This window comes from Grampus griseus (assembly GCF_964374135.1).
Source record: "Grampus griseus genome assembly, chromosome: 11".
Classification (NCBI taxonomy): Eukaryota; Metazoa; Chordata; class Mammalia; order Artiodactyla; family Delphinidae; genus Grampus; species Grampus griseus.
Genome location: NC_139005.1, coordinates 102,588,492 through 102,613,958, shown reverse-complemented (window position 1 = coordinate 102,613,958; position 25,467 = coordinate 102,588,492). Strand labels below are relative to the sequence as shown.

Below are 25,467 nucleotides of genomic sequence, written 5' to 3'. Positions count from 1 at the left end.
TTCTTTGCCTTATGCCATTTTGGCTTATGAAAGGTTTTATACAAACGCTCTACTTTTGGATAGTGGGGAAACCTGTAATTCTAGTTTTTATGCTCTTAATATTTCCTATCTTTATTCCCTACCTTCCCAGAATTATAAGTTATTCACCCATATGATTTTTAGAGTTTCCTTCTCTTGTACTTTTTATTTTTACTTTATTTATTTATTTTTAAATTGAGGTATAGTTGATTTACAATGTCGTGTTAGTTTCAGGTGTACAGCACAGTGATTCAGTTTTATGTATGTATATTTACATTCTTTTTCAGATTCTTTTCCTTATCGGTTATTACAAAATATTGAGTATAGTTCCCAGTGTCTTGTGCTTTTTAGAGTTGTCTTCTCAGCTTGCTGAGATTTCATAATGATCAGAGGACATTGGCTGGGGTTCAGTGACTCTGTAACAGTCTGCACTTGACTTCCGAAACATGACCCTCCTGGTTCTCCTTCTGCCTCTCTGGCCCCTCTTCCTCAGTCTCTTTGGCTGGTTCCTTTGCATCTCCCCAGTCTTGATGTTGGGCCTCTTCTCCATCTGTGTTTTCTCCCTTGATCTCTCCCATTCTCATGTCTTTAAATATCGCCTATATGCTGATGACTCCCAAATTTCTATCTCTAGCCTACCTTCTCCCCTGAATTCATTTATTCAGCTGCCTACTCACCATTCCCACTTGGATGCCTCATAAGTATCTTAATATGTTCAAAACTGAGTTATTTCTTTCCCATGCAAACTATCTTCTTCCAGTCTTCCTCCGTCTCAGTTAATTGTACCAGCATTTCTGGTTGCCCAGTCGAATACCCTAGCATTGTCCCTGACTTCACACTGACTCATCAGCAAATCTTGTCAGCCCTGCCCTCAAAATATACCCTGAACGGCCCTCCTTCACACTACTTGCGTCAGTCCTGTGCTGATCTGAGCTGTTATCTCTCACCTGCATTATTCCAGTGACCTCCTCCTAACTAGTCTCCCTGCCTCCACCCATGTCCATATAGCTATTCTCAATCTAGTGATTTATTAACATGTAAATCAGATTATCACCCTCCAGGCTCCCATCTCACTCAAAGAAAAAACCAGTCTTTTCAGTGGTCTCTAAGGCCCACCTCAATTTCACCCACCAAGTTTTGACCTTATTTTCTACTACTCTTCACTTCATTCTCTCTACACCAACTATACCACCCTTATTGCTCTTCCTCCAGCTCATCCAGCAGGCTCCTAGCTCAGGGCCTTTGTTCTTACTATTTCCTCTGCCTGGGATGCACTTTCCCCAACATATCTGTATGGCTCACCATTCTCTCACTTCCTCCAGCTCTCTAGTCAAAATCACTTCAGCAAGGCCTTCCCTGCACACTTATCTGAAGTACAGCCACTACCCTGTACATACTCTCTCCCACCCTCCACCTCCAGTTAACTTTTTTTCTTTAGTACTTATCCCCTCCTTGTATTTATTTCACTCATTAATCTTGTTCAAGGATTTTAATGTTTTGTTCACTGCTGTATCTTCAGATCTAAAATAGTACTCAATAAATAAGTGTTGAATGTATGGATAAAATAATATAAGTGGAACTTTATAACTTAATGAATTGAGCAAGCAGTCCACACGACTTAGATATGAAGTATGTAATTACCTACTTCTTTGCCTTCACGTAGATTTTTGTAACCACCCACGTGATAGAATTATTTTACTCCATTTTGTACTTCCTTAACTCTTTTGTAAGAAAACTGTAGAGATTTTTAACTTTCCAGAGTTTTGTGTTATTTTCATGGATATCTTTTCATTACATCTCTTGTAAATAATAATCTCTATTTACAAGAGATTATTATTATATTTAATAATATCTCATTACATTTTGGATCTCTTAAGACTTTCAGCTATTTTGTCACATCTTGGAACTAGATGAGAACAGGGGCAGTCGGGAGCTAGCTTATGAAGGATCTTATATCTATAGTAAAGAGGTTGTATTTTATCCTGAAAGAAATAGGAGCTATTGAAGGATTTCAAACAGTGTGACATGGTTAGTTTTGTACGTTAGGAAAGGTCACTCTGGGAGTGAACTGGAAAATAGATTGGACAGGAGGAAGCTACAAGCAGGGAGACCAGTTAGGAGTCTATGACAATAGTCCAAGTGAAAGATGAAGAGAGCTTGTACCACTAGTTCCAAACTTTATATTTTTAGCTTCAACCTATCTCCTGAACTCCAGGCCCATGTATTCAACCGCCTATTTGTATCTCCAGTTGGAGGCCTAATAGGCATCTCATAGTAGTAACATGTTCAAAATAGAGCACCTGGGAATTCCCTCGTGGTCCAGTGGTTAAGACTCCAAGCTTCCACTGCAGGGGGCACGGGTTTGAGCCCTAGTCCGGGAACTAAGATCCCACATGCCACACGGCACAGCCTAAAAAAAAAGAAAAGCACCTGGTTTACCTTCTAATCTGCTCCTCTCCTACTCTTCCCCATTTCAGTTAATAACACCACCATCCATTAAGTTGTTCTCACCAAAATTAGAAGTCATTTTACTTTCTCTCTTCCCATCACTTGCCCCTGCAAACCTTGACACAAGTCCTGTACCCAGTTCTGTTGGTTTATCTTCCAAAATATAACCAGAACACTTCACTTCTCACTATTCATATTATCACCGAAGTCCAAGCCACTGTCATCTCTAGACCACTTTAGTGCTCTCCTGTCTAATTGGTCTTCCCACTCTTTCCTCCTCTCAGCCTTCTGCAGCAGTCCATTTTCCAAACAGCAGCTGAAGTCTGCTGTTACCTTAAAACATAATCACATAATCCCCTGCTCTCTCAACCTCCAGTGGCTTTTCCGCACTGTCAAAATAAAACCAAAGTTCTTGCCTACTTAGTTGATCTCATGTCCTACCACTCTTCTCCTCAGCCCCATTCTCTATTCCTTAAAACACACCAGGGACACTCCCACTTTTTCTTGAGCCATTCCCTCTGTCTAGAACTCTTCCCCTAGATCTTCACATGACAACTCCTTTTTGTCATTCAAATGGCAGTTCAAATGTCACTTCATTAGAAAGGACTTCTTGGACTTTACAAGCCAAAGCATTTCTCCCCATGAAAAATCTTTATTACACCATCCTTTTTATTTTCTTTGTAGCAGTGACCACAAACTGAAGGTATCTTTATGAAACTGTTAACTTGGCTATTATCAGTCTCTCTCCCTGGAATGGAAGCTCCATGACAGCATCCAGTCTATTTGGATCCTCAGATATGCTGCAGTGTCCCCAGAGCCATAGTAGATGTCTGGCACATAGTAGATGCCCAGTAAATCTGTAATCAATGGTGGATAATGGAATGGACCTCAATTAAAGCAGCAACCTTGGAGAGAGGGAGGAAGGCAGTGATAGGAGAGACTTTAAAGAACTGGGCCAGGCTATGATCTCCACAAGGGCAGGATTCAGTTTACTGGTGACTCTCAAGCACTGACCCTTCCTGACCCATAGATGATTTAATGTTTATTCCATAAACAAATAAAATTGGTGAGTTTCAGTGACCCCTTAGGTCAGGAAGATAAGAGGAGTTAAAGATGACCTAAGTTTTCCGGCTTGGGCTACCCAGCTGTGAGTAGTGGAGCTAGAATTGAAACACTGGTTTGTCTCACTGCATCTTCTTTCTGTGCACTGCCTAGATGGCTGATTCTGACCCTGGTGAAAGAAACTATGAAAACATGCTGAAAATGCTGTCAGACCTGAATAAAGACTTGGAAAAGCTATTGGAAGAGATGGAAAAAATCTCAGGTAAGATGTTTTCCCAGGCAGGGTACCTTCACCCTTCTTTCCAAGAGCTCAAATCCTCCCTACACTTCTAAGCTCAAATCAAGGGCCTTCTCAACCAGGTCTTGCCTGACTACTTTTCAACTTCTGCACCATATAACTACTGTACCACAAGATTTTACACGAACCTCTGAATATTGCCTTGACTTGTTTTCTGATTATTTTATGTGCGTTTGCATCTTATTTCTGCAAATGGGCTGTTATCTTTTTGAGGGCAGAAATAGTGACTTCTTCTTTTGTAACTGGGCACACAGTACCATACCCAAGCTCAAGTACTCAGCAAATGACAAATTATGTTAATATAACACCTGTGAACAAAGTTGGAACATACTTTCTGTGAATCATTTAAATAAGAAGAGTTCAGAGAAATAGTGCTAAGACTGGCGAGGTGCTGAAATGGGAGGTACAGCCAGTGTAATGAAGCAGCAGTAGAGTTCAACAAATTTCTCCATTTTTGGAAAAAAATGTTTGTCTGTTATTTTATTCAACATGTTTCCACTAAGCGGTAACTAGCAGTGGTAGTGATACCATTATAAGTTTTTAATTTGTTCTTTACTAGTTCAGAATATGTGTAATTCTTATAATTGTGTGAGCCTAAGTTTTGCTAGAGAAAACCATAATGTAAAACAAATTTTAGAAAGCCTGCATACTTTACTCAAATGAAAACAAATTATTTTTAAGGACATTATTAGTTTATAAATAATCTCCATTTATTACAACAGTCTTCAGAAAATTTCTGCTTAGAAATGTTTGCAATTTTGTGCCCATGTACTTGAAAGTCTTATATATACCTTGCTAAAATGTTCTATAATTCATTTTCCACTATAAGTTATTTAATTCCTTCAATCTAATTAAATAGTCTCTTATTTAACAGCATTTACTAAGCACCTACTATGTGCTTTTCTAAGAATACAAAGTTGAATAGAGATGCTCCTTCATTAGAAGAAGTGGGCAGGGGCCAGAAACAGACATCAAGATGACTAATTATAATTTAAATATATAAATTAAAATTAAAGCACATTTTAACTTTATGTTAAAATTATAACCTGGGAAATGCTAATAATGGTGTATACCAAGTACCAGGGAGGGAGCAGAGAAGAAGGAGAGGCTGACTGCCTGGGGAAGCAAGTGAGGCTTTGAACAGAGCAGAGCACTAGGGAAGCAGCAGGGATTGGACAGATGGGGTAGGGCCCATGGGTAGGAGGAGATAGCCAAGGCTGTGTGCCCGTGTGGGAAAGACTGGCATAGTCAAGAAGTCATATTAGTGCATGAGATTCACAAGGAGGCAGGCCAAAGAAAGAAGAGGCTGAAAAGGTGAGAAGAAGGGTCTTCAGCGCCAAGCTAAAGAGGTTTACCTTTCTTGTTCAGGTGATAGGGAGCCATTTGGGATTTCAAGGAAGACACTTGCCTTTTGAAAAGATACCTCTGGTAGCAGTGTGAGAGATGGTTCGGAGAGGGAAGACTAGAGGCAGGAAGGCCAATTAGGAATGTTTTGCAGAACTAAAGGCTAAAAAGGGGCTAGCGTTACCTCAGGCTTGGCACTGAGAACAATAAGAGAATAACAGATTTCTGTGATAGCATCTCTTATTGATTTGTAAGAGCTCTTTATGTATTAAGACTTGTTCAAAATTGTAGTAAATATTTTTCCCAGTTTGTTATTTTCCTTTAATTTTGTATACGAAGCTTTGGTAAACAGAAGTCATATGTAGTAAAAATGTATCAATATTTTCTTTTCTGATTTATTCCCATTGCTGTGATGCCTAGAAAACCTTTCCCTAATCCAAGATCAGTGAAATAGTCATTTATATTTTCTTCTACTTTGTGTTTGTTTTTTCTTTTTTTTTTTAATAAATTTATTTATTTATTTTTGGCTGCATTGGGTCTTCTTTGCTGCACACAGGCTTTCTCTAGTTGTGGCGAGCGGGGGCTACTCTTTGTTGCAGTGCACAGTCTTCTCATTGCGGTGGCTTCTCTTGCTGCGGAGCACAGGCTCTAGGCACGTGGGCTTCAGTAGTTGTGGCACACAGACTCAGTAGTTATGGCTTACGGGCTCCAGAGCAGAGGCTCAGTAGTTGTGGTGCACATGCTTCATTGCTCCGCGACATGTGGGATCTTCCCGGACCAGGGCTCGAACCCGTGTCCCCTGCATTGGCAGACGGATTCTTAACCACTGCGCCACCAGGGAAATCCTGTTTGTTTTTTTAAACATTTAATTCTAAACTATCTGGTGTGCCAAAGGAACCAGGCTGTGTACTGCATTTTTATTTAGATTCACTAGAGTCTCTCTTTTTGGCAAATAATTCCAACAGTAATTAAGGTAATAGTTAAGTAAGTTATTAAGTAATAATAAAAGTTAATATTGCTAAGATGATATTACTAAGGTAGTAGTGTTGTAAAAACAATGCTCTCTCACCTTAGAGACAAGGTTGACTGGTGTTTATATGGAAACAAGTCACATAAAAGACTTAGCTTTGACAATTTTAAAAATTTGTCTTTTAAGTTTTCTAAGTAAACCTGAAATTGTTTGATAGATTCAACTATTGTATTTAAGCATCTGCACATCCTGGAAGGCTTGTGTACTTCCTTTCTCACAGAAATAAAACAAATGTAGCCTGCATCTACTTGGCATGAATGAGGCTTCTGCTGTGCATGATTCCACATCCCCTCCCCTTGGTGCTTTTCCACGTCACATTCCTTGAGTTGATGGAAGGTCCATTATTTCCCCTTTAGCTTATTCTTTCCTTCGTTTTAGTTGCACATATTTTCCTCTTTTTATTATTCTATTTTTATATAAATGTTCTGCACAGTTGTCTAATTTGGGGGGCAATATACATCTTTCAAATTTTTTCTTTAGCAGTTTATCAGCTGGTGAAGATATGTTTTTATCAACATATAAGCAACCACAGGTTAAATAGTATTAAAATGTTTTGTAAAGTTTACCTTTTGTAATTTCTTAAGTAAACAGTACGTTCTTGGGTCCACGGACTCAAATCCAACGGTTGAGAACAATAAAATATTTTCTACCTGAAGTGTAAGCAGCAGAACTATTTTGTCATAGTGTCTCTAGGTCAAGTTAGGATAAATATTGTTGACAGAAGTAGCATGATTTGGGGCCATGATGAATCTCACACCCTTACCCTTTAGGTTAAATTTAAAGTGAAGCCCAACACGTAAGTTCTTGGCCTCTGTTGCCCCTGGGAAGGCTCTTGCCCAATTTTTCCAGTGACCACACAGGGCAAGGAAAATCACCAAACAAGCAGTCATCAACTATCAAAAGCACCAACCAGCGAATAAATGTAAGTGTGCATATTTGTATGTATTTATATAAATATATGTGCTTAAACTATTAAGTATATATGCATAACTTCAGCAATATTAAAAAGCCAAATCATCTTGACTCCAAGGCTTAAAGTTTCTCTTTCTGTTCTCTTGAGCTTAAGTCAACTCATGACCTAGGATACAGTACAGATTTAGCTGTAGAATGCCTTATGGGGGTGAGCCTTGAGAATGTAAAATTTCTCGGGTAGAAGGAGAGATTCTAACTTGGTTTCCCTCATCTCCAAATCTATCCCATCTTGTCCTGTTAGTTTAGAAGTAATTTCTTTATTACTCATGAAGTTTTTATATATAGTAGAGCAGAGATAGCTAACCTGTTATATAATATGTTAGGTTTTATGGCTTATCACACTGGTTTCATTATTATTAATCAGTGAGTTCCCCTTCATTATTCTTTTTTCTTTCCTTTTTTCTTTTTATACCTATTCTCACATGTTTATTCTCCAGATGAGTAATAGATTCATTTAATATTTTATTTGGAATTGTGTTAAACCTATACATTAATATAGAAAGAATGATATATATATATTTTTAAATATTTATTTATTTATTTATTTTTGGCTGTGTTGGGTCTTTGTTTCTGTGCGAGGGCTTTCTCTAGTTGTGGCAAGCGGGGGCCACTCTTCATCGCGGTGTGCGGGCCTCTCACTGTCGTGGCCTCTCTTGTTGTGGAGCACAGGCTCCAGACGCGCAGGCTCAGTAGTTGTGGCTCATGGGCCTAGTTGCTCCGCGGCATGTGGGATCTTCCCAGACCAGGGCTTGAACCCGTGTCCCCTGCATTGGCAGGCAGATTCTCAACCACTGCGCCACCAGGGAAGCCCAAGAATGATATATTTTTAACATTAAGCATTCTCAGGTAGGAATGTGCTATTCCTCTCCAATTATTCCAGTGTTCTTTAACATGTCTTTAACATGTCTCAAAGGGTTTTGCAATATTTTTCTCCAGATTTTTTTTGCCTTCGATTTTATTTTATTTTTTCCAGTTTTATTGAGATATGATTGACATATAATATTGTATAAGTTTAGATTGTATAACATAATGACTTGATATATGTATATATTGCAAAATGATTACCATAATGCATGTAGTTAATATCCACCACCTCACATGGTTACAAGTTATTTTTTCCCTTACGATGAAAACTTTAAAGATACTATTCCCTTAGTAACTTTCAAATATACAATGCAGTCTGGTTAACTATAGTCATCATGCTGTTCATTACATAAAAATGTGAAATACTTCACAAATTGGCATGTCATCCTAGCACAGCGGCCATGCCAATCTTTTCCGTATCATTCCAATTTTAGTATATATGCCGTCAAAGGGGGCACTCTCCAGAGTTTTCAGTACATTTACTTCTGTGTTTCTGTTCCTATTATAAATGGGGTGTTTTTCTATTTTATTTACTACATAATTAATACTAGTGTACAGGAAGGCTGTAGATTCTTGGATATTTTGTATTATTCTAATAATAATAATAGTAGTAATTTTATTATTAATAGCTTATGTTTATTGTTTACCATGTATTGGTCTCTTTACCATATGCTTTACACACATTATCTCATTTATTCTTCCTAACAAGTTTATGGGGGAGAGACACTATTATTGTTTCCACTTTACATATGAGGAGGAAATTAGAGCTTACAGAGTTTACATAACTTTTTCAGGGAATTCCCTGGTGATCCCATGGTTAGGATTCAGCGGTTTCACTGCCAGGGCCCAGGTTCAATCCCTGGTCAAGGAACTAAGATCCCACAGGCTGTGCAACACGGCCAGAATAAATAAATAAATAAATAACTTGCTCAAAGGCACTTGGTCAAACTGTAGTAATATCCAGCTCTACTCAGCCTCTAGAGTCTTCTATCTTTTTCTGTATTCTGAAATTATATGTATAGTATTTGGAAACAACTCTTCATTGAACAGTTAATGGTGAAACTGCTAGAGATAACTTCTGATAACTTTTTCAATTTCTTCTTTGGTTAATGCTTTAAGATTGTGTCAGTTTGTGTATTTCATTTATCCTCCCACTTCATCCATTTCATCAGTATTTCCTAATTTATTAGATTACTGCTATATATAGCATTATTAGCATTTTAAAATAAATAACTATTATTAGATGATTGTAATGAATAATCATGTTTATTATTTAATAAATATTATTAATAATTCATAAGTTGATAATTATTAAATAAACAATGATTTTTAAAAGAAATGTTGCATGTACATTGTTTTTAAAATCCAAAGTAAATTAAATAGAAAATTACAAGAAAAGTTTAAAATCAGCAAAATCCAGCCACTCAGAATTAACTACTGTTAACACTGGCAAACATGATTCCAAGTCTCTCTCTATGCAAAAACAGAATAATGGAACAATACGGGATGCATAGAGGAATCTTTTTTTGACAGATACACTTTAATGAAAATGGAATCATACTATACAAGCTACTTTTAAAATAAAGAGTACTACCTTTAATTTTACTTAAGAATTTAAACTGAAGAAATTCTTTACTTAAAATAAATATTTCTTCACCATAAAACCTATACTAAAATTAAGAAAGTTTGTGGGGAAACATTAAGGAAATTAGTGTTATTTCTTCAGTTGTATCTTTTTTTTATTTTTAGTTGTATCTTTTATCTTTATTCAGGATCTAATAACACTAATCAGTAGTATTTATGCCTTATTAATTGCTATATCCTATACTAAGCACTATATGAATTTGTTTATTTAATCCTCACAACAATTTTTGAGATATAGGGATTGTTATTATCCCTATTTACAAGTAAAGAAACTGAGACACAACTGTCCTTCGTTATACTATTACCTGTATTTGTATATTATCAAGTACAAATAATGTTTACATTAACAATAACATTTAGAACATTTACACTCTATTCTGTAATCATAATTCCTAAGGTTGTTGAGACTCACACATTCTGTATTCAAATAATTCAAAGAGTTAAACCTAGTAACTATAGCGTTGGACATTGTATTCCTTGAATTCATAAATGCTTAAGAATATATCTATGTTTATATCTGGATGGTAACTTGGTTAGGTATATAATTATTTTCTTTATAACGTAAAATATGTTTTCAGCATTTAGTGGCACTGTGAAGATGTGTGAAACACTCTGCCTCTTAAAAATGACTTTTCTGCCTGTAAGATTCTTTCTTTATTCTTGGAGTTCTATACTTCACCAGCATAAGATTGGTGTTAATACCCTCTGACATATTTCCTAGGACATGTTAGATCTCTAGAGCCGTAGATTTGAGTATTTTTTATTTATTTATTTTATTTTATTTATTTATTTATTTTTGGCTGCTTTGGGTCTTCATTGCTGTGCGCGGGCTTTCTCTAGTTGCGGTGAGCGGGGGCTACTCTTTGTTGTGGTGCGCAGGTTTCTTATTGCGGTGGCTTCTCTTGTTGTGGAGCACGGGCTCTAGGCTCGCGGGCTCAGTAGTTGTCACTTGCAGGCTCTAGAGCACAGGCTCAGTAGTTGTGGCACACAGGCTTAGTTGCTTCGCTGCATGTGGGATCTTCCCGGACCAGGGCTCGAACCAGTGTCCCCTGCATTGGCAGGTGGATTCTTAACCGCTGAGCCACCAGGGAAGCCTGATTTGAGTATTTTTTATAAGATCTTATTCAGTTATCATATCTTTGGATACTTTTAATTCTATTTATTTGGTTTATTTCTTCAGAAATTCCAGTTATCCATATTGTCTGTCTCTTTTTGTCTTATCTTCATCATCATCTCTGTAATCCATTTTATTTCTTTGTTATTTTCCATTTTACTTTGTGTCAGTGCCTCAAGACTGTCGCCCTGTTCCCTGATTATGCTGTTGTATAACAATTTTCTTGTCTCTTTATTTTCAACCTCAGATGTAGAGAATTGATTTTATCATACTTCTCAGTTTGTGATACATTATGATCATTGGTCCATGCAGGGCACTACTAGTTTAATTTTTTGATTTATCCCCTTCGGTCCCCATGCTCCATTCCCTTTCCTCTCTCCACCCGTAGGCAACAATTCTAATGTGTACTTTTTGTGTGTGTATGTTCTTGTGAAATGTATATTGCTATTTTATACATTTATTTGAAATTTCCATAAATGGTAAATTTATGTTAAATTTCTATAAATGATTATATATTTTTCATACTTTTTTTTCATTCAGAATTATGTGTGTCAGCTCTTTCCAAGATGCTATGTATACATCCAGTCTGTTACTTTTAAAGGTTACAAAGTATGCAATAATGTACATCATTCATGAGTGGCTAGGCTAGGCCACATGGGTGATAATATGGAAGTTTAAGCTCAACGCATCTGTAGGACCTGTGGATGAAGACAGAGTCTCAGAGAAGGGCATATGGGCAGGGAAAGCATCTTAATATGCATTTGTTTTTCTACATTCTAAATTAATTGGATTTCTGGGCTTTCTTCATCCTGCCTTCCCTAAAATTTTATTATTGTTTTAGTAAAACTTTGAGTTAAATGCTTTATCCATTTATTTTTATTCCTTTTTAAGTTATGAAAACATTTGGAGCTGTGCATTTATCTCTAGATATGTCATTGCAACCCATAAGTACTGATAAATAGTGTTCTTGTTTTTTATTGCTTTTAAGTCACCTTTATTTAGGTATAAATAAATAATAAAATAAATATTTTAAGTGTAATGTTCACTGAGTTTTGCAAAATGTATACACCAGTATAACTAACACTATTGTCAAAGTACAAATTATTTCTATCTCTCCAAAGCGTTTCCTTTTGCCCCTCCCCAGTTAATTCCCACTCTTCCTTCCCCAGCACCAGGCAACAACTGATATACTTGCCTAGAGTTTCATATAAATGGAATCACAGTGTATACACTTGTGTCTGGCTTCCTTTGCTCACCAGGTCCAGTCAGCATAATATCAATATAATGGAAGAGCTTGATGTCCTGTGGAAGGGAGAGGCAACTAAGGAGCTGGAGAGTTGCTATACCTGAATTAGGATAATGAAAATGTATTGTTAGCCTTGTCAGTGGAAACCAAACTGCTTTAGGTGGTGTTTACTAAGAGGTATAGAGAAAACAGCATTTTTCAGATCAATAGCTGCACACTAGGTACCAGGGGATGTGTTCATTTGTTCAAGCAATGAAACCACATCTGGAACAGCAGCTGCAATTGGAGTCACCACCTGACTGAGTTTACAATAATCCACTGTCATTCTCTCAGACTTGTCTTCTGTACAGACCAAACAGGCAAGTTGAATGGGACTGTGGTGGAGTTACCCCCTGCATCTTTCAAGTCCTTAATGGTGGTAATAATCTTGGCAATCCCTCCAGGAATACAGTGTTGCTTTTAGTTTACTGCTTTCATAGGTAGAGGCAGTTCTAGTGGTTTTCACTTGGTCTTTCCTACCAAATAGCCCTCACTCTGTGGATTAGGGAACAAATGTGGGGATTCTCCTAGTTGCTGCGTATATATATTTCGATTATGCATCCTGGAACTGAGAAAATTACCATAAAGTGGCTTCAGAAGCCCACTAAGCCCACTGTGAGACAGACCTCAGCTAGAACTCCATTGATAACCTTACCTCCATAAGCCCCTCTTCTGACTGGTAGATCACTACACTGGTAGCGATGTTTTGGGTCACCAGGAATTAATGTCAGTTCAGAGCCAGTGTCTAATAGTCCCCAAAATATCTGATAATTTCCCTTCCCGCGATGGGCAGCCCTCCAGCTGCACTGTTGTAGGGTGCCTCTTCCTGAAGCTGACGATCATGTGAAGAGGAAAAATAACTAAACAAGTAGTTACAATAGATTTCTATGAGTGTTAGGACTGAATAATCTACGTGGTGCTATGGGTAGCCAAAAGTGGAACCTAATTTGATATAAGGAGCCAAGGAAGGCCTCCTCGAGTAAATTACTTCTCAGCTAAGACTAAAATATGAACATGAGTTAGCTGAATGAAAGAGGAAAGGAGAAAAGTGAAGAGATGAGAGTTTCTGAATACAGAAAGAATAGCAGGTTTAGAAGGATGTGGGGAAGAGTGAGTTCACTTATGAACATGCTGAGTGGGAAGGGCCAGGGTTTTTTTGTTTTTTTTTTAAGAGATTGTCCAATTTTTTTTTTTTAATATTGACATATGTCTTAAATTTATTTATTTATTTATTTTTGGCTGTGTTGCGTCTTCGTTTCTGTGCGAGGGCTTTCTCTAGTTGTGGCAAGCGGGGGCCACTCTTCATCGTGGTGCACAGGCCTCTCACTATCGCAGCCTCTCTTGTTGCGGAGCACAGGCTCCAGACGCGCAGGCTCAGTAGTTGGGGCTCACGGGCCTAGTTGCTCCGCAGCATGTGGGATCTTCCCAGACCAGGGCTCGAACCCGGGTCCCCTGCATTGGCAGGCAGATTCTCAACCACTGTGCCACCAGGGAAGCCCAGGGCCAGTTTTATATGTCAAAAATATAATCACAGAGCCAATGCAAACGGTATAATGTACCAATATAAACTGGTGTAGCCGTTATGGAAAAGAGTATGGAGGTTTCTCAAAACATTAAAAATAGAACTACCGAGGGGCTTCCCTGGTGGCGCAGTGGTTGAAAGTCTGCCTGCTGATGCAGGGGACGCGGGTTCGTGCCCCGGTCCGGGAAGATCCCACATGCCGCGAAGCGGCTGGGCCCGTGAGCCATGGCCGCTGAGCCTGCGCGTCCGGAGCCTGTGCTCTGCAACGGGAGAGGCCACAACAGTGACAGGCCCACGTACCGCAAAAAAAAAAAAAAAAAAAAATAGAACTACCACATGATCAGCAATTCCCCTTCTGGGTATATATCCAGGAAATTATGCAAGAAGAATGCATTCTGGAGATGTACAGCATCATGACTACAGCTAATATGATATTGTATACTTGAAATTTTCTACAAATGTAGATCTTAAGTGTTCTCTCCATACCAAAAAAAAAAAAAACCCACATAACTGTGAGGTGATGGAAATGTTAATTAGCTTGATGCTGATAATCACTTCACAATGCATACAATATCAAAACATCACATCGGGGCTTCCCTGGTGGCGCAGTGGTTCAGAGTCCGCCTGCTGATGCAGGGAACATGGGTTCGTGCCCCGGTCTGGGAAGATCCCACATGCTGCGCAGCGGCTGGGCCCGTGAGCCATGGCCGCTGGGCCTGCGCGTCCGGAGCCTGTGCTCCGCAACAGGAGAGGCCACAACAGTGAGAGGCCCGCGTACCGCAAAAAAAAAAAAAAAAAAAAAAATCACATCGTACACCTTAAATATATACAATTTTTATTTGTCAATTATACTTCAGTAAAGCCGGAAAAATATAATCCCAGAGCTCAAAGACTGAGGGGTTAAAGCACTGTTCATTCATTCATTCATTTGTTCAACAAACACTATTTTTAAAAAATATTTATTAATTTATTTATTTAGGCTGCGCTGGGTCTTAGTTGCAGCATGTGGATTCTTAGTTGCGGCATGCATGTGGGATCTAGTTTCCTGACCAAGGATCAAACCTGGGCCCCCTGCACTGGGAGCATGGAGTCTTACCCACTGGGCCACCAGGGAAGTCCCAACAAACACTTTCTAAATAACCACCTATGCCAAGCCCTGAGCGCAAATTGCTTATAATCTAATGGAGAAATAAATGTACAGACACATAAATGCAATATACTGTGTTAATTGCTATAATAAAAGGATATTAAAATTTCAATGAGATTTTGGATGAGTGGCTGAAATCTGTGTAGTAAATTGTGGAATTTTTTAAGAGGAGGTATGGAGCATTTCTCTGAAGTATTGTGAGGAGTTCCCCAGATAGACAGGTGGCAGGGAAGGCTTTCAGACAAAAAGAACAGTTTGTGCCAAGGAACAAAAGAATAAGAAAGCTGGTTGGACTTAGGGTTCAATTACTGTTGAATACACTATAAGTGGAAGTGATAGAGAGTAAATCTAAATGAATCATCTGGGGTCAGATCATGAAAGATTTCGTGTGCCACACCAAGAAATCATCCTACAGGCAACGGGAATAACTGAAGAAAGTTAGGCAGTGGAATGACATGAAGAGATAAGTGTTTTAGAAAGATTCTGTAGCAGTGTAGAGGACACTGGGAGCTAGCTCAGCAATGACCTAACCAATAAATACATGAGATGATAAGCCACTGTTAGTGAAAGTCCACAGAAACAAGAGTCAACATATTTACATCTCCAAGGACCATAGATGATGTCGGATGCAGCCTCCTCAAAATCCAAAATCCTATGAACAGTGAGTTTGAGGCACTTTAAACTTTCATTAATGCTCTCCTCAAAATCTTTACAGTTTTCTAGCTTCCAACAACTGTCCCATTCCAAAGCTACTCTTACATTTTAGGTTTTTGTTACAGCAGCACCATACTCTCAGTACCAAAATCTGTATTAGTTATCTATTTGCTGCATTACAAATTAACCCAAACTTAGCAGGTTAAAACAAGAAACATTTATTATCACAATTGCTGAGGGTCAGGAATCTGAGAATGGCTTAGCTGCGTGGTTCTGGATGTGGTTTTCATGAGTTTGCAGTCAAGTTGTAGGTCATGGCTTCAATCTCTGGATACTTGACTGGATGCTGGAGAGTCTCCTTCCAAGCTCACGTAGCTGTTGGCAGGAGGCTTTCTCTGCAGCCTCTCCACAGGGCTGGTCATGTAATAACTTCCCTCAGAGCAAATGATCCAAGAAATATTTATATATATAATAGAGAGAGAACCCAAGACAGAAGATACAGTCTTTTATCATCTAATCTTGGAAGTGACATACCATCACTTCTGCCATAACCTGTTGGTCACGTGGATCAACGCTGGCACCATGTGAGAGAACTACAGAAGGGTGTGACTACCAGAAGGTAGGGACTACTGGGGCCAACGTGGAGCTAATTACCGAATTTATTATGTAGAACATAAAACACATCTTATTGGAAATAATAAAGCTTAGCAAGGTGGCTGAATATAAAATCAATGTACAGAAGTTAATTGCATTTTTCTATACCTGCAGCAAAGAATTAGAACATATTTTTTTAAGGCACCATTTATAATAGCAACAATAACAGTAACACAAACACGTACATCTATGAATTACCTTGGAAGAAGTTTAACAAGAAATATGCAAGGCCTATATGCAGAAAGTTACAAAGCTTGACTAACAGATATTAAAGACCAAAATAAATGGAGCTATAGCTACCTTCATGAGTAGAAAGAAAATATAATAAATGTGTTCATTCTCCCCAAATTCCATCCAAGGCTTCAAAGTAGTTCTAATAAAAATCCTAATAGGGTTTTTCGTGGAACTTGACAGGTTGATTCTAAAACATTTATTGGAGACTTGGGCTTCCCTGGTATTGCAGTGGTTGGGAGTCCGCCTGCAGTGGTTTGAGCCCCGGTCCAGGGGGACCCCACGTGCAACGGAGCAACTAAGTCCGTGTGCCACAACTACTGAGCCTGTGCTCTGGAGCCCACGTGCCACAACTGCTGAGGCCCGCGTGCCTGGAGCCGGTGCTCCGCGACAAGAGAAGCCACCACAATGAGAAGCCCGCGCACCGCAACGAAGAGTAGCCCCCACTTGCGGCAGCTGGAGAGAGCCCACGCACAGCAACGAAGACACAACGCAGCCAAAAATTAAAAAATCAATTAATTAAAAAAAAATAAAACATTTATTGGAGACTTAAGAGCCAAAAGTAGCTAAGATACTTCTGAGAAAGACAAGGACAGGGGATTCACCCTACAGTTAGCAAAGTTTATTATAAAACTATATAATTGACAGTGTCATATTGGCTCAGGAATAGACAAGTTGAGCAATGGAGTACAACAGAGAGCCCAGAAACAGATACACACACACACAAAGTTTTATACGTAACACAGGTGACATGGAAGATCAGTGGAGGAAAGAAGGGACTATTTAACAAGTAAGCTGGAAAAATTGGTTATGAATAAGAATAAAAATTTAAAACGGATCCCTGCACACACACAAACACACAGTAGCTTCAGAGTGATGAGAGCTTAATTATCGAAAATAAATTTTAAAGTTTGGGAAGAAAATAGGGGAGAATATCTTTGCAACTTTGAAGGTTGGGTAGAATTTTCTAAACAAAAGGCAAAAAGTGCTAAATACAGAATAAAAGATTGAGAAATTGAACTACACTAATGTTAAGAACTTCTATTCATCAAAAGTTAATTTAGGGCTTCCCTGGTGGCGCAGTGGTTGAGAGTCCGCCTGCCGACGCAGGGGACGTGGGTTCGTGCCCCAGTCTGGGAAGATCCCACATGCCGCAGAGCGGCTGGGCCCGTGAGCCATGGCTGCTGAGCCTGCGCGTCCGGAGCCTGTGCTCCACAGTGGGAGAGGCCACAACAGTGAGAGGCCCGCGTAACGGAAAAAAAAAAAAAAAAAAAAAGTTAATTTAAAGGTCACTTCCTCAGTGAAGTCTTTCCCGAGCACCCTTCTTGAAATTGCAGATCCTTTTTTCCTAGCATCCTCAACCCTCCTTCACTGCTTTATTTTTCTCCTTAGCACCTGTTAACCTTCGAACACACTGTGTAAGTTTACTATAGGCACTATGTAAGTTTCTTGTTATTTAGTATATAATGGTCATGAGAACAAAGACTTTTTGACATTTTTTCTCACTGCTCTGTCCCCAGAACTTAAACAGGTGCTGACCCATACTAGGTGCTTGATAGATATTTTTTCAATTGAATGATGTGTCTTAACTCCCTGACTTTTTATGCATTTTGAGAAAGCTTGTGTCTTAAGCCTCCTGGCATCTCCCTTGCCTAGTTCAGTGCTAACAGTGAAATCGTATTTGGGATGTGCTTGTTTCCCTTGGTACCCACTTGCCTGGCACAGTGAAGAGAATATAGTATGTTTTCTATATTTGTGATTGACTTTGTTCTCTTCCATGCCTGTCTGCCTCAGTGTATCCCCACTTGTTATTTCCTAATGAGTCTGGTTTATTTGTTAGTTTGTTTCTCTTTATGGTTCTCTGGCAGAAAGGTTGACAACCATACTTCTCAGTTCATAGCGTGTTAGCGTCACTGGCCCATGTAACAATCCTCACTTATTTGTTTATTTATGCTCTTTTTTTCATTCCTTTTTTTGGTATATCCCCTTTTATGTGTTTCTGTAAAATTCATACTTTTTGTTTTATATCTCCAGCTTGTATCTTACTTTTTAAACTCACGACTATGTTATGAAGACCTATTTGAGTAGCCATGTGTACATGTTATCTATTACTTTTAACTGCAATATAGTATTTATTCCATGGTGAGCCACTACTTCTTGCTTCTCCATTCTTCCCGGTGATGGACACCTAGATTGCCTACAACTCTTCGTCACCAAAAACAATGCTACAATGAACATCTTCACACATCTATGCTCAAGGACCTGTGTAATCATTTTAGGGGTTACCAGATGACCTCACAGAACGGCTGAGTCAGACTCTGTTCCAACCAGCAGTGCCTGGGGTTCTTAGATCCCACGAGCTCACAGACACTTGATATTATCCAGCTTTCTAATTTTGCCAGACTAATAGGTGTAAAGTGATATCTGATTGTTTTCATTTTTACTTGTCTAATGAATTCCAGATTCTCTTCAAATGCTTGTTAGTCTTTTGGGTTTCTTCTTAGGGAATGTCAGAAGCAGTGTACCATAAGCAGCTAAAAACATGGACACGGGTGCTTGATTACTTGGGTTAAATCCTGCCTGTGCTACTTACTAGCTGTATGACTTGGGCAAGCTGCTTAACCTCTCTGTCCGTTTCCACTTTTGAAAAATGAAGATAATTATAATATCTACATCTAATATTTAAATAAATTTTTACCAAAGTGAATTCACATAAAATTAACTATTTTAAAGTATACATTCAGTGGCATTTAATACATTCATAATTTTGTGCAGCCACCAACTCTGTCAAGTTCCACAACATTTTCATCACGCAAAAAAGACACTTCGTACCCATTAAGCAGTCACTCCCATACCTCAGTTCCCAGCCCCTGGCAACCACCAACCTGTTTCCATTCTCTATGTATTTACCTGTTCTGGGTATTTCATGTAAGAGAATCATATAATATGTGACATTTTGTTTCTGGCTTCTTTCGCCTAACATAGTATTTTCAAGTTTCACCCATATTGTAGCATATTCTGAGTACTTTATTCCTTTATATAGCTAAAATATATTCCGTGTATTCATCCACTGATGGATATTTGGGTTGTGTCCCAATATTTAACTATTGTGAATAGTGCCACTATGAACATGTGTATACGAGTATTTGTTTGAGTGCCCATTCTTTATTGTTTGGGACACTATGTAGGAGTAGAATTGCTAGGTCATATGGTAATTCTATATTTAGCTTCCTGAAGAATGTCAAACTGTTTTACACAATGGTGCATCATTTTACAACCCCACCAGCAATGCACAAGCATTCCAGTTTCTCCACGTCCTCACCAACACTTGTTATTTTCCAGGGTTTTGTTGTTGTTACTGAATTTCTTTTGATTTGAAGTAATTCCTTTTTTTTTTTTTTTTTCTTGCGGTACGCGGGCCTCTCACTGTCGCGGCCTCTCCTGTTGCGGAGCACAGGCTCCGGACGCCCAGGCTCAGTGGCCATGGCTCACGGGCCCAGCCGCCCGGCGGCATGTGGGACCTTCCCGGACCGGGGCACGAACCCGCGTCCCCTGCATCGGCAGGCAGACTCTCAACCACTGTGCCACCAGGGAAGCCCTGAAGTAATTTCTTGTATATTCTAGATATTAACCCATTATCAGTTTTAAGATTGTAAATTTCTTCTATCATTTGTATGAAAATTTTGTCCATGTTGTCCTTAGTAGAAAAAAATTTTTTGATAAAAAGAAATTCACCAATATTTTGCCTTATGGTTTGTGGTTTTGTTTTTGTTTTGTTTTGTTTTTTGTCACAGCTTACCCTTCCCCCTCCCCATATCCTCAAATCCATTCTCTAGTAGGTCTGTGTCTTTATTCCTGTCTTACCCCTAGGTTCTTCATGACATTTGGTTTGTGGTTTTTAAGAAGTCCCTAGATCACAGGTATTCTGCTAAATTTTGATCTATAAATGTTATTTTATCTTTCATATTTATGTCTTTAATCCATCTGGAGTATACTGTCCTTTTTTCAGGAGACGTATATTTCTGAAGGATTTTTTACTGTTACTTTCATCATATACTAAATTCCATATAAACTTAGGTCTATCTCCGAGCATACTATTTTCTTTTATTGGTCTGTTTGTCTGTACCACACTTATTTTTTTAAAAAAGGGCTTTAGGGAATTCCCTGGCGGTCTAGTGGTTAGGACTCCGCACTTTCACTGCTGAGGGCACAGGTTCAATCCCTGGTCAGGGAACTAAGATCCCACAAGCCACTCAGTGTGGCTAAATAAATAAAACAGGGCTTTATAGGATGTCTTGATATCTAATAGGGTATATTCCCCCCTTTTAGCTGTTATTTTTTTAAGATTGACTTGACTATTGGACCTCTATTCTTTCATATACACTTTTATAATTTACAAATACTGTTAGTTTTATCTCTTACCTTATATCTCTTATTTCTTTTAAATGTTTAAATTCCATTTACCAACATCTTCAATACCCATTACATTATTAGAGGCAGCCTTGTTTGATTCCCAAAGGAATTTATCCACAGTTTCTCCATTAAGTATAATGTTTGCTGTAAGTTTTTGGTGTATCACCTTTACTAGGTTAAAATGTCTCCTTCTATTCCTAATTTGTTAGTTTTGATTTTCTGAAATCACAAATAAGTATTAAACTTTATTAACTGCTTTTTTGCATTAACTGAGATATTACTATGATTTCCCCTTTTATTAATGTGGTTAATTATGCTGATTGATTCTCTGATACTCAACTATCCTTGAATTTCTTTTACAAACTCTACTTGATCATAACATATTATTTTAACACATTGTTAGGTTTGGTTAGATCATATATTAGGATTTTACATCTATTTTCATGTGAGACAGACCTATAATTTTTTTTATATAATATTTGTCTTGTTTTAAAATAAACCAGCTTAGGGAAAATTATGTTTTTATTTTTGCTTATCTCTATTCTCAAATTTTCTACAGTGTAAATGGAATACTTCTATCAAATGCTTTTCTTAAAAAGTTGCACCAGGGGACTTTCTTAGCAGTTCAGTGGTTAAGACTCGGAGCTTCCAGTGCAGAGGGCACGGGTTCAACCCCTGGTCAGGAAACTAGGATCCCACATGCCACGTGGTGCAGCCAAAAAATTTAAAAAAAAAAAAATAATAATAATAATAAAATTTAAAAAAAGTTAACACTAGTCCATACAGTCAGCTTATCAGTCTTCCCTCTTTTTCTAATTTCTGGAATCACTTACGTTAGATAAGAATTAACTGTTCTTCCACAGTTCGGTGGAACTCATCTGTAAAACCATTTGGGACCTGAGATTTGAGGAGGTAGACCTTCACCATTTACATTTTAAAATGTTGATTCTTCTATTTTGCCAGTGATGTGAATTAGCCTGTGGGCTGTAAACTCCAGGCTTATCTTCATCCCTTGATCGCCTGGCTCAACTAGCCTTGTCATTCCTGTTCTCTGCTTCTGCCTCTTCTACTGTCAGAATAAATCTGCTCACTGTATCCCTCGTTAGTCCTCCCTCTCCTACACAGATTTTTGGAACACTTTATCCTCATCCTTTACTGAACCCTGCATCTAGTGCACATCTTGACCAGTTTTTAAATTTCTGTGTGAGGACCTGGCCCTACCCAGCAGTTTATCAGAGTTTGTGGGGCGAGTCCTAATTAGCCTCTCAGAGTATCTGCTGTTCAGGCCCCTCGAGAGATTAGGACCTTGGCTTTGCTACTGCATAGCCAAAAACCCTCTGAGAAGGCCTGCCCTCACTACCTGGTCTAAAATAAGACTCTTCCTATCCCATTTCTCTGTCACAATACACGTTGCTTCGCAGCTCCTTTCACAATGTGTAATTGTCTTATATGTTTATTATCTGTCTCCTCCCACTGCAACTAGTATAGAAGCTCACGAGGGCAGGGATGTGTCTGTCCTGCAGTAGACAGCTGTATCATCAGGGCTGCCTTAGCAAAACGCCGACACAGAGCAGGTGTGCAATAAACATTGAATGAATGAAAAACTCAGGCGACATATATTTCCAAAGGATTTTCAGATGATTGTGAGTCCTTCCTATTCTATATTTTCTTTTTTTTTTTTCCCTTGGATCAAATCATAAGAGGGCTATGCACTTGATATAGTGTTTTAGTGTCTCACTGAATTGCCTTTTCTGAAGTGTGCTTTGGTACTGTGCCACCAGCTTTCTTTTACCAGTGCCTACAACTGTAGACATAGAAGAATGTCTTTGTATTTAAAGTAGGGATGTTGTCAAGGACATTTTCCATTATGTTACACACCTCTCATGAAATATACCTATAAGGAAATTCTTTCTTGGGGTAAAAGTGTCTTAAACAATGGGTTTGTTTTTATTTTATGGTCACTGAATCTTATAACCGAGCATGTTTCCTTCTCTGCTTTGAGCTCAGGAAACTCAGGACTAGACTTTCAGCTGCTATGTAGGACTATATGAGATTTATTTCTGTGGGCTGTTTTGTTTTGTTTTGTTTACCCACCCTAGTTCTTTGTCCTGAATACCTGAATTATTTATTTTATAGTAAGAGTTTCTCCTTTCTTGAGCATCTAATATGTTGGAGACAGGCTACATACATCATCGGTTTAATCTTCACACCAAAGCCATGAGATCCGGACGTTTTCCGTCCTTTACATAAGAGGAGATGAGGTTAGTAAGTTTAAATCACTTACTCCAGGTCACACAGCCAGTGAGTGGAGAGCTGGGAAGCAGACTCTGCCCTGGCTTCAAGTCCATGCTCCACCTGCTGCCCAGGTGGCCTCACATGGTGGTCTACAGGCTTCCTGCACCAGAATTACCCAGGATGCTTGTCAAGATGCAGCTTCCTGGGCACCATTCCCAACTTGCTACACAAGAACCTTCTTTGAGTTCTGAGAGGGGCCAGTGGTCTACATTTTAACGGGTGTCCCAAGTGACTCTCATACTTCCAGAAGATCGAGAATCCCTGTGCTAGCTGTATATCATATGCCCTCTATCTGTTGAGGTGTACTGCACGTATCTCTTCTAACAATTTTTCCCTAAACAAACAGATGCCACTTTCTATAAAACTTCAAGTCTGCCACACTGCTGACCTCGGTTGTGTGTAGACATACATGTGCATTTGTTATTAATCATTCTGCCTATCTCTTTTTTTTTTTCATTCTGCTTGCGGGATCTTAGTTCCCTGACCAGGGATTTAACCCACGGCCTCAGCAGTGAAAGTGCGGAGTCCTAACCACTGGACTGCCAGGGAATTCCCTGCCTATCTCTTCTTTGGTTAATTTCCTGAAGGACATAGTTTCCCAAAGTATCCAGCATTTTTTAACCCAGACAGGAGAAGTTCTAAGGAGATGTATTTACTGCACAGAGAGACAACCCTGTTCTTCATAGTTCTAAAGGGGAGAACCACACCAGTGGGGGGCGGGTGCTGCAGAGGAAAGAGGTGGACGTGGGGCTTCTGCACACACCATTGGATTTGTACAGGAAGCACATGTTCACCTATAGGCCCAGGGGATGCGGCCCTCAAGTTGCTCTCAAAGGGAAAGAGCAAGAAAGGTGGTCAGTGCAGTGGTGAGCACCAAAGGACACCTAACATGGAACTCGGCAAACCTTCCCAGAAGGAGGAGCCCCTGGACTGGCCTTATTGAAAGCAGAGAGGTGCCAAGGTGGAGGTGGGCAGGCATCCCAGGCCAATGAGCATGAGATAACCTGAGGCTCTAGCCTTGGGGGAGTGGGAGTGGTCAGCCCTACCTGAGTATGTGAGCTTGGGCAGGGTTATGACTTCTTGGGGGTCACCCGGCAACCACTAGCTGTGAACTGCAGATAGGTAAGGACCTGTGTTTACTCTCATTTTTCCTAACATTTCATGTCAGATTGGCCTCCAACCTTTTAGTATTGTGGGCTGGTGTATCCAGAAGTTAAGGCTTATGTGAGATTAGGGAAGGTTCATTACTGGTTTTCCTAGAGAGGAGTTTTAATAGGGTTGTCATGAGCCCTCTAACGCATGGCCAACCCGCTTTCTCTCCTTCGAGTAACTGGGTGACTCAGCACGTCCTGTCCCCAGGATGCTGGGCATGAGCGGAGGCGCCCAGCCCTCGCTCGGGGGCTCCAGTGCTGCGGCAGCCCCCTGTGGCCTGACCAGGGCCTGTCTGGTTGTTGCAGTGCAGGCCACGTGGATGGCCTACGACATGGTGGTGATGCGCACCAACCCCACACTGGCGGAGTCCATGCGGCGGCTGGAGGACGCCTTCCTCAACTGCAAGGAGGAGGTGGAGAAGAACTGGCAGGAGCTGCTCGACGAGACCAAGCGAGCGCAGGAGGCCCGCCCGCCCCACACGGCCCGAGCAGCCTTGGCAGAGTAGCAGCGGCCCCGGAGCAGGGCTGTGCGCAGAGCTTGTTACTCAGTAAACTTCTTTCCGAGCACAACCTGAGGACCCTTTCCGTCCCACCCAGCTGCACATCAAACCTTGTGGACAGCACATGAGAAGGGCGAGATGCAGAGGCTCTCGATGAAGTAGACGTACTCAGTGCCAGTGGTGCCGAACTTAGAATAAAGAAACTAAAAGGGAGCCAGACGGGGACAAACCAGGTCAGAGGGTGGGACAGGCAGCAGTATTCAGTCAGATTTATTTACCTTCCTACAGTGAGTTCCAAAGCGAATAAGGGGGAACATTAGTTATTCAGTTGTGTATTTGGGGCACCAGGCTGGGCACTCTCGAGTGTGTCCTGATGTTCTCACAGCCCCGTTTCAGACAAGAAAAGCAATGTTAGATGTCTCTTCCAATCCACACAGCTAATAAGGGGCAGAACGAGGGCGAAACCCAGGCCTCACCTAGGAAGGGGGCTGGCGGGAAGTGGCGCGGGCTTCTGGAGGGGCTGAGCCGGCAGGAGAGACCCCACCAGGCTGCAGAGGGGTATGAGCTGAGTGGTCCTGCACGGCCTGGGCTGGGGTCTGGGCAGGGGCTAGAGCCAGCAGGGCGCTTTCACAGACAAGGGTTCTAGGCCTTTGAGGTCAGTCAGACAAAAGAGGGCTTCAGAGCTGTTCCAGGGGAGAGCCAGCCAGGCTCCCAGAGGCCTCAGGACAGGTAGAAAGTCCCAGAGGCAAGGATGTTTTCCTGGGGACTTGTTTGCTCCCTGGTCCCCCTTCCCACCCCCTTGAGGGCTCCTTGCCTGGCCT

At 40.0% G+C, this 25,467-nt stretch overlaps 1 protein-coding gene across 1 annotated transcript; it reads left to right on the top strand.

Annotated features, from left to right (window-relative positions):
- Positions 1-3,681: 3,681 nt before the first annotated feature.
- On the top strand, positions 3,682-24,652 carry SYCE3 (synaptonemal complex central element protein 3; the record flags this gene model as incomplete). Its single annotated transcript, XM_082666208.1, has 2 exons — positions 3,682-3,790; positions 24,453-24,652. 2 exons carry the CDS (start codon positions 3,682-3,684, stop codon positions 24,650-24,652), a joined length of 309 nt encoding a protein of 102 aa, XP_082522334.1.
- Between the last annotated feature and the right edge of the window lie 815 nt (positions 24,653-25,467).